Genomic DNA, 14,618 nt, shown 5'->3' with positions numbered 1-14,618 from the left:
CACCCTGATGCCATGGTATGTGCTGCTGAAGTACAGCATAAGTCAAAAGGGAGAGTAAGAACAGTGTTGTCAGCATTGCACAGGAGCTTTTTGTGTTGATTTTCTGTCCTCGGGACTCCTTTCAGTCAAGACAACCTCAAGCATAACTGGCCTCTAATGACTGTGGCTAAGGCTGTGTGCAGTGAGTGTTAAAGAAACGGGCAAGGTCCAGCAAATCAGTTGCCATTTCAGGATGATTTATAAAAGGATGAATTTTCCTTGTTCAGGGAGTTAGCCTCTGAGTCTGGTAGGTTTCTTCCTTTAGGGATTTTTTTGTTTTGCAGTAGCTTTAATCTATAAAGCCTTTTCAACAGCAGCTGCAGCAGTCTCAGCTTCATCTTAGCCTTTCTTCTGTATCTTCTGCTTCAGTAATTTTTGGTGTGAGATCTTTTTTTTTACTGGCAGTATCTATCAGGTGCCAGCTTCCAGAAGGCTCTTCTTTGTACTGTCACACAGACTTTCCACTGCATTTAAAAGCTTGATATTGTACCATGCCTATTTTTACTAAATGAAAGGCACTGGGCAGAAACTGGAGCACAGGAGCTTCCACCTGAACATGAGGAAGAAATTGTTTACTGTGAGGGTGACTGAGGACTGGAACAAGTTCCCCAGAGAAACTGTGGAGTCTCCTACTCTGGAGATAATCAAAAGCCATCTGGACACAATTTTGAGTAACGTGCTCTAGGTGGCCCTGCTTGAGCAGGGAGGTTATACTAGATGACCTGCAGTGGTCTCTTCCAACCTTGACTATTCCATGAAAACATGAAGGCCTTGCAGGTTCAGAGGTGATGGCACATGTGATGAGTTTTTACAATTACAAATTAGGTTCATTGCTATAGTCTTTCCTGTCTTGCTGTTATTACTGGTGCCGTTATTACTGGTTTGTTGTAATACAGCTTCTGCTGTCAACAACTGTTAGTTTATCCCTGGAAAAGTAAAGTAAATATGCTTATTGCAAAACTGATCTTAGAAACAGCTGGATAGCACCCTGTAACAGCTGCAGTTATCTGTAGCAAGAGCAGTGGAAAATGCCTAATAGCTGAATGTTCAGTGCTACATGCAATGCCTTAAAAAATTAATAGATCTTTGGGTGTAATGTTTACTATTGGACATGCTGAGCCAGTATATTTCTGACTGCTTAAGCATATACATGGTTTTCAGCACCTAGCTAATCCTCTGAACTCAGGTTTGTGGTGTGCAGTTGTGCATGTGTGAAGTGTGTTTATGAAATAGCTGGACTAATATGTGATGACTCTCCTGTGGCTTGAAGTAAAGCAAGGGATAGAGTCCTCTGGGGTTAGGTGTTGGGATCTGCTGTTAGGCAGTACTATAACAGCCAGAGGATTTTAATCTCCACCTGTGCGCTCTGAAGTGGGAGATGTGATGTGCTGTCTTCATCTGCTTTTAGTTACTATGGAATCGCCAGGCATCTCTGTGGAAGGTGGAGGATCTGAGGTAGATTCAGGTTTTCAGGCTTGTATAAGCCTCATTGCAAGCCTGTGCTTGAGAGCCTTCAGCCTAAACAAGGGGAAGCCTAACAAGTTGAAAATGTAAATAATGTTATTAGAAAGCGGTAGTACATTGGGACATAAAATCAAGTTGTTAGCTACTTGACTGTTCAGAATATGGCCTGTGTGTCTCTGCCTGTCCAGCTGTTCTCTTGCATCGCCTTACACATGTTTATTAGTGCATTTTGAAGCTGAATCACATTTTTCAAAGTACTTTAGCACTCAGGGAAATAAGCCAGGCAGAAAACCTGAGCCCAGCTGTAGATGTCGAGCATAGGGGTTTCTTCGCTGTTGCTGAGCATGGTGGCTGTGCTGCCTACACCTGCTGCTGCCTTTTTTTTTTCCCTTCTAATTTTTGTTTTGTTCAAGGTCTCTCTGTGTGGCAAACAGGAGATGTGTGTATCTGAACACCAAATTAAAACACGTTTACTGTACAGGAAGCCTTTCCCAGCTGAGTTTATTTAGAACATAACCAGTAGGAGGGTGGAGAACAAGAGATGCAAAGACAGGGTGAACTCTTTCAAGAAAAGAGGCTTTGGAAGATTCAGATATATGTCACCACATCACTGAGAATGGCAATGGCATGTTATTGAATTTTTTTAACAGAAATTCCGGCTCGTTTTGCTTAACTTTAAAATGGTACTGATGCACCCTCATGCATACTTTTGTGTGCAAATGTGAAGCTGTTGTCTCTAACAAGTAGCCTGAACTTTTGTTTGACCAATAGACCGTAATAATTCATTTGCAGACACAGCGCAAGTTGTATTACAGTTATCCTTCAAGGTATCATTGTAAAACTCAAGGTTATTCATTTACTCACAGTTCCCTGCAGTAGAGTTCCCCACCTCACACACTACAGTAGAGGAGGTTGTTTGGTCCCCTGTGGGTTGCAAGAAGGTGGGTATCTCTCTTTGCAGTTCTGTGTGGAAAAGGATGATGGGGGAAGTTCTGCTTCCTTCTTGTGTGTGGATTTTCTTGATCTTTTTAACAGAGTAAACTTCTCCCTTTCACAACTGATGGTTGTTCTGAGCTCTGCCTGGCCTCGAGAGTCCAATTAAAATTTTCATGAGGTAGGGGCAATTACAGATCAGAGTCACTTTATTTCAGATGTTACCATCTAAATATCTTCAGCTTCTTTAGAACTGAGCGGAACTGTTCCATATCAATCTGTTGGTTTAATATTAAGCTCACTATTCTGAATCTTAAGTGAGTATTAAATTCACTATTAAGCTATTATTTCAGCTGATCTTACAGACAGCATTTAATGTGTTAGTTTGATAATGGCAGTGGTTGTATCCTTCTGTTAGCTTCTTATCTATATAAGAAGGCTAAAAGTAATAAAGTAAACACCATACTAACAGTGACGTTTCATACTTCAGATGCGATTAGTATCAAAGGTGCTCTTTGCCTGCACAGTCCTTTCCATCCTGATGCTGAATAGCCATTATGTTGTAGTTTTTAAGAGTAAAAGGGCACTCCCTGTTTCTAAAACTTTGTTCCTAGCGCTTGGTTCAGTCCAAGCACTTAGTGCGTGCCAAGAAGGCGACCTTTGCTAACTGTTACAGTGAATGCAGGGCTGTGTTCATGAAATTGGCTGTGCTATCTGGGAGCCCGCTGGAAGAACTGAGCAGACTGAGCACAGGCTGATTTCTTCCATGCTTTGGAGGTGCCCATACACAAGTGGGTAGAGAGGCAGCCTGGTTCCAAATGAATGAATTTCTGGCAGTAGTAGCCTGACTATTGGAGCATGAATTTTTTGACCCTATTTTCTCTCTTCCCCCCCCCCCCCTTTTTTTTTTTCTCCTTCCCTGTAAAGCAAGTTGGAGGATTTTATGTTTTGGATCTTAAAGTCAGTAGATGGGAACAATTTAACAACCGTCAGAGATTTGTTTCCTAGAAAGTGACCTGTATTACGAACTTTGTAATCTTGTATTTAAATTCATTCTCTGTGTTATGTACTTACACACTTACAAGTTACTGAGTCAAGTTTCATGCTGGTGGGTTTTTCCCCACATTTTATCTAGGCTGCCCCAGCACACCTAACGATGGTAAAGTCTTTGTGTTCCCTGCAGAATTGTTTCTCCAGCTTCAAAGGGTTGCATCTCTGCAAATTCTGAATGGAAATAGTCCATACAGACCTGGAATCCTACATAGGAGATCTTGCTCTCTTGCTCTTGAGGGCAAAAGTTGAGGTCCAAGGCTGAGGTGGCAGGATTGACACCAAAACTGGATGGTTAGGTGTTACTACAGATGTCACTAGAAATGGAGATGTGCAGTTCCCACCAAACCAAGAATAATATTCTAAGAATAATTGTTCAACTTCGACTATTTGATCGTTTCTGAGACACCTCATGCTCAGATTGTTCCTAGTGGACTTTCTGAAGTTCATTAGTCATGGGAACATCATTTACTCTCTTCATGAATGATCTTGATTCCATTCTTTGAAACTGTTGTTGAGATGAACTTGAATATGCTCATCTTTTATCTTGGCAATGTCTCACAACAGAAAGATGTGACTGGGATAGGATTACAAGGAGTAAAGTTCAGTAGTATGCATTTCTAGTCCGTATACTTGGGGACTGATGATTAAGCTACTATGAATTACCTACTTGCAGGAAGGGACCTCAGCTAACCAGAAGAATCCGTGTAAGATGACGTAACTGTGCAAACTTTGAGCACAGAGTGCCGTTTTCCAAGGGCTCAGTGAAATGTTATCTCAACACAGTTTGAAACTGTCTGTTCAAGGAGGACTGCTGGCAATACCAGTCAGTGAATGTCTGACTTGATATAAGAGACTCAAATTGATTTGTTTAATCTAGACTACCTGGGCACTGGGACAGACTCTGAGTGCTGTCCCTAACGCATTAGGAAATCTACTTTGGGGAGGAAAAAGCCATTAGAGCTGGAGGATAATGTTGGCAGAAGAACAAATGGGTTTAAGCTGAGAGGAAATATTCTTAATGTTTAGAGGAGTTGAGCTCCACAGCAGCTTTCCTACCAGACAGTTGGGGGTGCAAGTCTCAGTTACTTTCAGGATAGAAGCTCGTAAATTGATAACAAAGATTACCTGGTATTCACTCTGTGACGGAATTAATTATGCAAAAGGCCCCTGTCCCAGTAAGAAATCAGTGTTCCAGTAAGTAGAACAGCTGCATTGTCTAGTAGTTATCTGAAAATTAAATACTGATTTAGGCAGCGTGATCGTCCTGCAGGGGCAGAAAACTGACAGAGGTCATATCACTGCATTCATGCAGCACTGTGACAAAATCTCAGATCTCTGATCCTGTCTGTGTGTCTTTAGGCTATGTCTGATTGGGTTTTTTTCTGCCTTACTAGCATGAAGCAGAGTACTGTAGGTTTGTATGTTCTTTAAGTTCACAGTGACAGCTGGAGAAATATGGTCATAGATTCCAAGAGGACATCGAAGAGGTTACATATCATCAAAACCCAAAAATTAAGCCTCCTCTCTCAATAAATAAGAGAGGGTTGTGAGTATTGCACCTTTTTAATCCCTTATTTGAACAGGAAATGTATATTCATTGTATTCAGAAAACAATTACGAAAATGTCAAAAATGTTTGTTTTTTTTTTTTTTTCCTAGTTGGGGAATGGCGGTCAACGTGTACTCTACCTCTATAACCCAAGAGACTATGAGCAGACATGACATCATCGCATGGGTTAATGATATATTAGCTTTAAACTACACAAAAGTTGAACAACTCTGTTCAGGTAAGAAAGCACAGTATGCTCTACAAGTGTTTATTTTAAAACCTCTTTAAAAGTCTGATTTGTTGAAAATAGATAACTTTAAACTTTGACATAAACCAGTTACTCTGAGAAAAGAGACTAATGTATGTGCGAAGGAAGCGTTTTTGCGTGTGTGTTAATCGTGGAAAGATAAGGTGCCTTGGGAAAGCATAACAAAGGCAGGGGTGAATGGGACAAATGTAGCAGAAGATACATAAAAGTCATAAAAAGGTTGGCTAAGCAAGAAAAGAATACAGTGATAAGCTTTTGCGTTTTAAAGCTACTGAGGTGGTATCTTTCCAAATGGAGAGTGGACATAACCGAGAAGGAGACAAATGAGAGCCGACACCCCAGATGAACAGAATTCTCCAGCTCCTTTCCCTTCCTGGTGAGGTTCCTAAAATCCCTGCTTATTATGTGCAGGAAAAGAGCAAAGGTGTGAAATGAGCCTCCAGCTGCTGTGAGGGCTTTAGAACTTTGTCAAGAAAATCTGCCTGTTTCTCTTTAAATGTAACTGAATTCTTATTGTAAGTATACTCAGTAATGAGCCCTGAAAAGAGGGCTAATGGTTTGAATACTTTGGACATTTTGGGTAATCAGAGTGGCAACTATAAGATAGATGTTAAACAACAGGATCTGTAACTAGATGATGGCTAGAAATGACACAGACAAAGGCTGTGTTTCACTGAGAATACACATGCCCCTGGGGAATTATTTTTTTCTGATTCCCTACTGTGATTTTTAAATTTGAAGATTCTTATGTTGGAGCAGATCTAACTTAGATTGCTACTTCCAGACAACTAATCTGCTGGGAATATCTTATTTATGAAGAGAATGCTCTAAGTATGTGAAAGAGGAACCACATTGCTACATTTCGACTATTTCCTGGTCTAGATTAAATGCAAAAATGGGATCTTATATTCATATATTTGAATTTACGTACCGTTCTGGGTAAATTTTCTGTCTCGGAGATGTTCCCTGAAAGGTACAGATAATCCTTTGAGGCTGATAGTCTCACAGCCTATTCTTCAAAATTTAAAAAAAAAAAAAAACAATTTTCAGCTGCAGAAGTAGGGTTGCATGCTTTCAACCTTGCACAACAGCCATAAAATCAAGGTTGAAAAAGTGCAGGTTAAAGTGCATGTAAGTAACTGATAATAACTGAACAGCAAAAGACATAATTGCAAATAATCATTTAAACCATTATTAAACTTGAAATTGAAGTGTTATTTTTAGCTGTTGCTATATTTACATGTCCGGAAGTTAGCCTAAGTATTTTATTTTGGTGAATTATATGTGAAGACAATATTCACACAGGGATGTGTGTGCAAATGCATGTAAATATGGGAGTAGCTATATATAAATAGATAAATATAAACATAGGCATGGGCATGCTTAAGGAGATAGATACAAGAAAATGGACATTTGCATCCCAAAATACCCAGTGTTTGCCATTGTTTGAAACAGGAAGCATAGTAGACAAGTTATTGACTTGTTCCTGTGTAGCTGTTTAAATGCTCATAAATAGTTGAAAGGAAGCTTTTGAAGTGAGTTTTCAATCAAGTTAAATGTCCTTGTGCTTCCAAAAAAAAAAGAAAAGAACCCAAAAAATCCCCCCCAAACCCCAACAAAACAAACAAAAAACCAGAAACCAACTAAGACAAAAAAACCCCACCAAAACCGTTTCTCAAAATATGGGAGAAGTGAACTAAGAAAATTTTGACTGAGCAGAATACAATGAGTTAAAGTTATGTAAGAAGATAAGATTGAGAGACTTCAGCTGGGTGGGGCAGGAAAGCATGGGAACTGTCACAAATCCACTGTCCCATTTCATTACACAGCTTCTTATACAACTTTTTCTGTGACCTCCAGTGAGGATTTTGGGACACACCACAAGGGAAAAACTAAAAAAAAAGGTTGTCTCATTACAGCTCTTATTCCATTCTGTATAAAATTAAACCTTTTCATCCTTTAGAATTTCCTAGATTGTATTGATTGCTTTTGTTACCTGATGCTTTTATATTCTTAACAGGTGAAAGCTGTTAACTTGCATTCCTCCATTTTGGTTTGATAGTCGAGCTTGATACTTACACATTCCTGGTTTTGTGTTGATGCTCTTAACAATCCAGAAGGGGCTTTAGTAGTGCCTTATCATCTAAAGAAGCATTCCAGGGCAGTTCTTCCTGTGTTCCAGAGGACTTTACTCTCTGAACGGATGAATCTAAACACTGATAGATGATTGCAGGCACTAGAACACAGTAGTCTTAGGACTAGGTCCTTTCCCCTTGAGACTGCATAGTCCATTTCTCAAGTGCAAGGCATGCATGTGTAGGGATTGAAGACAGATGGGCTTGAGGCTTGAGGAATTTTTCTGCATTTCATGTAGTTTACTGTGTAAACTCAAAGCAGTTTATTTAATGTAGATGTATTCTATGTAGCATATTTCTAGTACAGTTTGCAGGAGGGAAACTAAGGGAACAGTAGCAGAAATGACCAGCCAACTAACAGGCAGAGCACTAGCAAGCATTGTATGCACTGCAGTTTGAGAACGGCCAATCTAACTCATTCATTCTGGCATTCTTTGGCTGATGTTCCTCGAATCATTGGCAGCTTTCACGCAGATGAATGTTGGTTTCCATAAAATATGAGCATTTCTCCAGGACTTCAAAGGGAAGGAATATGTGGGAAACTCTTTACAACTATGAAGCATTTCACAGCATTAATAGGGGGCTGCAGAGCTGCTGTAACTGATTTTTTATAACCTACTGTAAAATTGTATGGACATTTTCGTCTTCTTTTAGAAAAAAGCATTAAGATTAGTCATGCTATATGACTGTTCAATTCTTGTTCGTTTTTGTTAATAAGGAGCAATCAAAATGTCAGAAAAAGCTAAATGCAAGGCCAGAAGACGTGGGAGAGGAAAGGCGGGGGCATGCTATATTTGAATTGTTACTTTTAGGAGGTATGAGCAACCTAGATATGGCATACACTTGTGTTCAGCACCTGTCTGTGAGACCTCATGGGTGCCTGCATTTATCAATAATTTTTGACATTCTGAGCTTAAGCAAGAAGGAATAATGTGACATTCTGCCTTTACTAAAGACTTTATAAGAACAGAACTGTTTGGATAAGGAGCAGCAAAGGAAGAGGCTGGCTTAGTCATAAAGTATATGTATTCTCTGGGAGTCTTAGATGTGGTTTTTGTCTCTCCTAAGTAGGCCAAGCAAAGTGCAGTGTCCCCTGAGCTTTCTGAATGCCTGCTGTGGTAGTGATGTGCCAAAAAAGCCAGGTTATGGATGGATGCAGCCCTGGAGAGTCTAAATTTAGTCTGGAGCTCCTCTGGTAATTTAGTTTTGACAACTAAACAGAGAAAATCTCTCTGAGCATCTCAAAGCAATGCAATTCTCTTTCCTATATGTGAGTGTCATATTGTCAGTTTTTGGTCTCTGAGTTTGGCTTCCTGGAAGGTTGTTTAACCTGAACATGAAATTTATAAAGCGTGGTTTTAATTGATGTCATAGTGCAGTGCCTTTAGATTGGCAGTAGACTTGGGAGCATTTAGTTCAGTATATCAATGAAAAATTATAGTGAACAGCTGAGTGGATTTAATGTAGAATTCTGTGTGCAAAACCCATAGGCTTGGGGAATAGGAGTTTCATATGAATTATGACGCTACTTGCTTCTTAGGAGTCATGCTGTTTCTGTAATGAATACACAGTGGCTTCTTAAAGAGAATTCTGACTAAACAACTTATAACTGAATTTTCTTTACTAAGGCTGTTTTTCATCTATAGGGGATACCAAGTGAATGTGTTTCAGGGCTTTTCATGAGAGTGCTGCATGAGAGTATATTCAAAATAAGAGTTAGGCAAGAGACTGTGGAAGGCTTGCATATGAATTAAAAAGAATCAACACAATGTATACAAGCTGTATAATGAGCAAGGAAGCTAGAAATGGTAAATGTGTGTAGAAAGGAAAATGCAGCCTGAAGGGAGGTATAATTTTTGTCTTAGCTATATTTGTGTGATCCTTTGAGGTTAAGGAGACACAAGACTCTACTCCCTCGCTGCATTTGAAAATTCTCAGTAGAATTGTAAACTTGCAAATTGTCTGGCCCTCAGTGCATACAGACCTTCTGTCTTTGAGGATTTGTATGCAAGGATCAAGGATTAAATGTGGGGTTGTTTTTTTCCTTGCTTTTAATAAATGACCGTATTATAAAGCAAGCATGTGGTTTGGCATTTTCAGATCTAAGACTGTGATGCTTTCTCTACAGATGTCCTGGGTGTTGCCACAGGGAATTTTTCATGTGGTGACTGCTCTCACTTGTCCTGTATCTCATTTGGCGTTCCTCCTGTGGAACTATTTAGACCCTTTATACATACGTTTAGATTTTACATCATTTACATTATGTACATTATACATACTATTTAAACCCTTTATACATACATTCCTCCACCACCCTGGTGTTGAAGGAAAGCAGGCAGTGTGATGATAGGACAGATGTCGTTCTTTGAATTTGTGTTGCCTCTCTGGCTCGGGATTTGGGGGAGAACTTGATTGCAGCCTGTGCGGGCTGTTGTCCTTTGCAACTGATGCTGTGCAAGGGAGGAGGTTGTTCCTGGCTTGTGGAGGGTGTCCATGGTATTCTGCTCCCAGGGACTGAGTACAGGGGCTCTGAGCCATGGGGCTGCACACCAGCCCCTAGGCAGGGCAGCATCCATTTGTGAGGTGACTGTTGTGCCTCCAGCACCCTCACCTCAGCCTTGGGGACCCTCAGCAGCAGCAGGGAGTAGTATTGCCAGGAATGCTGCCTCCTGAGGAGCGCTCCATGAGAGCCAGCTCTTCTGTTCTCCACACAAGAAAGATTTTTTTGAGCAGGGCTGAGGTGGCTGGAGAACGTACAGGTAACAGGCTAGATGCAGGCAGTGAGCAAGGACTGTTCCTTCTGAGACATTTGTGTATATACACAAAGGTATGCAGCTAACCCATGGGAGCGTCCCATGGGTTAGCTGCATACGATTTGTGTATATACACAAATGACTTCAGAAGGAGCAGTCCTTGCTCACTGCCTGCATTAGCCTGTAACTTCCTACATGCCTATTACTAAAATCTACATTATAGGACCTTGTTGGAGCATTTAGTGCCAGCATGATTCTCTACAGCCCAGTGTGCTAGGTGTGGCTGAGAAGACAAAGCATGTTTCAATGTTGGTGGGTTTGTTGGGTTTTTTTCCAGTTTGCAGCCTTGAAAAGGCTGGGTCTCTACAGAAACTTGGGAACATGATTAAAACATGGCTTGATCCCATTTGCACTCTGTAACCAAGCCATGTTTCAAGGAACTGGCATGTTGTCCTGAGGTCATGCAACATAGAGCATACTCAGCGTCAATGACTTTCTAATGTCTTCCATATGATGTTTAGGATTAGAGGGATACAATAGATGTTAATGATTGGATTTAAATTATTTCCAAAAATTTCTGAGGAAGCTTACAAAGCAGTATCATGAGATTTTCAGCCAATAGTTTATTTTTTTAAATGCCACTCATTAAGAATTCAGGAGGAATAGAACTTGAACAAGGTTTTTACTTTTTAAAAATTATTACTTAATTACTCGTAGCTCTCACTTGCAGTCAGTTGCTTGATTTCCCTCTGATTTAAAGAGCTTGTTAGATTTTGTGTGCTACTTTTTTAAGGCATGATGAGTTACACAGCTATTTTAAGTTAAATGGAAATTGTGTTTTCTGAAATTGTTCTGATCTTCCTGTTTAAAAATTAATGAATTCCAAAATAAATTACCAAAAATTTAAGTATTAAAAATTCTGCTGTGTATAATTTATGAGCAGCTTAATGATTTACATATTTAAGGAGAACACAAATTAATACAGGGGAAACCTCCCTCCAATATCCATTATTTAAGATGATCACTGGATATTCTGCATTACACGCGCACCCCACCTGTGTGGAAAAGGACTTTTGAAAGCAGATGTCATTTAGATGAACATGTCTCAGTGTCTGTTGGTGAGGCTGGTAGGAGGTGCGAGGTTCTTGTAGGCTGTTTTCTGTGGTGCCAGCTCTGCTTTCGGAAGCTCCCATCTGTATGCAGGCGCTCACTCTGCCCTCATTGGGGCAGCTGTGCTCAGGCAACTGTGAGCAGGAGTACAGGGCTGCACCTCTAATCTGCATCTGTTTTAGGGCTTTTTTAAGTTCCCTTCCAAGATTGTTGCTGGGAAGAGTGAAGCTAGGTCAGAGTGTCTTGACTGATGCATAGACCCATAAATGCTTGCTTCTCTACAACTAAGTAGGTAGTAAATTGATGTGGGCTGAAACTTCTGAAATTGGAGCTCGGGGGCGGGCAAGGAGCAGTTAATTGGACAAAGAGACCTATATTCTAGGTCATATAGGTGCTTCTGGAATTGCAAATAGGATTTTGAAGACCGTGGCCTCCAGTGGAGTGCTCAGCACAAATTATGCCATCTCTTAAAGATGTGGCTGTATGTAACACAACTTTATGCTCACAGACAGGATCATAAAATCATTTAAGTTGGAAAAACCCTTTAAGATCATAGAGTCCAACAGCTAACCCAGCACTGCAAGTCTACTACTAAACCATATAGTGGCTCTTTAAAAAAATCACATCTGCATATTTTTTTAATATGTCCAGGGATGGTGACTCCACTACTTCCCTGGGAAGCCTGTTCCAATGATGGAATCACCCTTTCTGTGAAGAAATTTTTTCTAATATTCAATCTAAACTTCCCCTACCATAACTTGAGGGTGTTTCCTTTCATCCTATTACATGGGAAAAAACACTGACCCCCACCTTGCTACAGTCTCATTTCAGGTAGTTGTACAGGGCCATGAGGTCCCCTCTGAGCCTCCTTTTCTCCAGGATAAACAACCCCATCTCCCTCAGCCTCAGTATCTTCATAGGACTTGTGCTCCAAACCCTTCACCACCTTCCTTGCCCATTTTTTAACAAAAAACTTTGTGTATAACAGAACACCCATATTTGGAATCTAAATGAAAATCTGATAAGTCAGAAACCTACTGCTGTGTGCTTGCCTTCATATCACTCCCAAGGAAGCAATTCTAGAAAGCCTGAGGTAGAAGATGAACCAAAGTGCTGCTGTACTGTGAACCAGTGGTTGCTGGCATTTGTAGGGTTTTTTTCCCCCCTTTCTTATGAAAACTCTTAGGTCACGTGTGCCCCTTGCAAGTCATGGCCTTTTTTTTGTTATTGTCGTTGTTGTCTCAGCAGCAGAAATACGGGGTGTGTGCAGTTTCCTATCAGCATTAGCAACCATAGTGAACTGAAGTACTGATGACTAATACACGTACAAATCATCCCGTATTTTCCAAATGCGTGGTCAGGTGGTTGCAGCTTTGGAGGGAATGAATAATTTGAAGGCATTTGTATCTAACATGACTGGATATGTGTTTTATAGTACCTGAAAAATATTTCATTAAAGCAAATGAACAAACAAAATGAATTACAGAAAAAAGGTACAGTCAGCCTTTTTCCCAGATGGGTTTTTTTTAAAAACTGAGTATGTGAAAATCAAACTTAGGCCTGGTTAAAAGGTTTAAAATTAAATTGTATGTAATTTTAGAACCAAATTCGTAATAATAATTTATACCAAATTTCTAGTGTAGAACTTAGCTCTGTTTGCTGTGATTGCAGTATCAGAATTAAAATAAAGCCTGCCCCAGCCAGGCCCTATCTTTTCATGAGCCCTTTGAGTTCTGGGTTGGCCCATGTGGTTTTATAGGACTTTCTGGGATCTTGCTCCCACACACTGCAGGGAAGAGCAGGGAGGGACACAATCTTTTCACATTTGATGTGAAGGATTGGCCTAACTTGCGTAGGGCACACACATATTGGCAATACCTAAGCTTATATTATAGTGTTTCTACTAAATATTTATTAGCATAATAAGTTCTAAGTATAGTATATTAAAAGCAGTTAGTTTGCAAATAATGTTTTCATTTATGAATATATAAACATCATTGCTAAAGAAAATAAAGGGTGTAATCCTGTTTTCAGGTGTGTAATCTGAAATCCAGGAGGTTTACTGAGCAGTAAAAACTTGTTGCAAATAGGATTCTCTTGTCTTCATTGTTACCTACTTTAATTTCTTTTTTCTTTAAATATTCAGAAGTAGAAGTATTTTTAATTATCAAGAAAATAGTTCTTTCATTTATGGTTTCATCAACCTTCAGATGGTGGAGGAGAAAAAACAAAAATCTGTAATGATGTGGAGTGCATATGCTTCAGAGAATATTAAGCCAGTGTGGACAGTCTGGGAAAGTAACATAGAAGCAGGGAAAAAGACGTATAGGACAAAAGCTAAAATTAGTTCACCATTGCTTACTGCAAGGGACTGGTGAAAGATTACCTACAACTCTGAAAATGCTGTAAAATATTCTGCTTTTATAGATTTGTTAGTAATTTTCAGCTTTACCACTGCATGTGGCAAAATTCTTGAAGTTTAATAGCTTTAAAAAAACCACCTTTGCAATTCTCAGTTTGTTCTTTTGTATCTGAATTCTCCCCCAGCATCTTTTCACCTCCTCTGGCAGCTGCCTGCTCTGCCCCGAGCCAGGGATGCCCCGCAAACACCTGCAAAGCCGGTGATGCTGCTGGGCTCTTTCTACTCACTAATGGGGCTAAAAATAGTGACTGCTTGGGGGGGGGAATTTCAGCACAGCCATGTTTGCAGGCTTGTTTTGGTCTGGCCTGTGAATATCTTCTGTAACTAATGGCTGCATCAATATTCTAGATCAAAACGCAAAAGGAATTTTAGCCAGTGATTCTAAATTGCTTTGTTAGCTAATAATGGATTATAGGTTTTTACCATTGATCCCTCTTCTGCAGTGCCTCCAGCTGTAGTTTTCATCTTTCATTTGAGTAGATGTCAAATTATTCCTGTTTGTATGTATGTGCATGTTCATGCATATAAAAGTTTTTTGGTCATAGAGATAGATTTATTGTGGGAGCCATTCTGGACAGGTAGTGTGTTTTCATCTTCTCTGTACAGATTTACTATGGTTTAGGTGTTTTGGGTTTTGGCTTCTTATTTTTTAGGGGGGAGAGGAGGGTTTGGTTTGGGTTGGGGTTTTATTAATTATTTTTTTCCAGAAAATGTAGGGAAGTTTTTTAATACTGAATAAAATATAACAGCATAATCCTTTTGTTTGTGTAAATCATGCAAGAGGTATGCCACAAGCCATAATGTCACTATCTCTACTGTCATTTTCTTTGTATTCCATTACAAATATTCCTTTCTTGTGCACCTGCATTGAAACATCAGTTGTATAGTAAATT

At 39.8% G+C, this 14,618-nt stretch overlaps 1 protein-coding gene across 3 annotated transcripts in view; it reads left to right on the top strand.

Moving 5' to 3' along the window:
• The window catches only part of MAPRE2 (microtubule associated protein RP/EB family member 2), a 99,899-nt gene that overhangs the window by 56,748 nt on the left and 28,533 nt on the right, over window positions 1–14,618 (top strand). For 2 of the 3 annotated variants that reach the window (XM_050308349.1, XM_050308338.1), the window contains one exon: window positions 5,148–5,275. The exons of the other annotated variant lie outside the window; for it this stretch is intronic. In XM_050308349.1, the coding sequence (XP_050164306.1) occupies window positions 5,155–5,275 (121 nt within the window). In that variant the 5' untranslated portion in view covers window positions 5,148–5,154. The remainder of the gene's footprint in view (window positions 1–5,147; window positions 5,276–14,618) is intronic. 3 annotated transcript variants of the gene reach the window in all.

This window comes from Myiozetetes cayanensis, unplaced genomic scaffold, assembly GCF_022539395.1.
Source record: "Myiozetetes cayanensis isolate MyiCay16 unplaced genomic scaffold, myiCay2020 scf1, whole genome shotgun sequence".
Taxonomy (NCBI): domain Eukaryota; kingdom Metazoa; phylum Chordata; class Aves; order Passeriformes; family Tyrannidae; genus Myiozetetes; species Myiozetetes cayanensis.
This window is presented reverse-complemented; position numbering and strand designations above follow the sequence as displayed.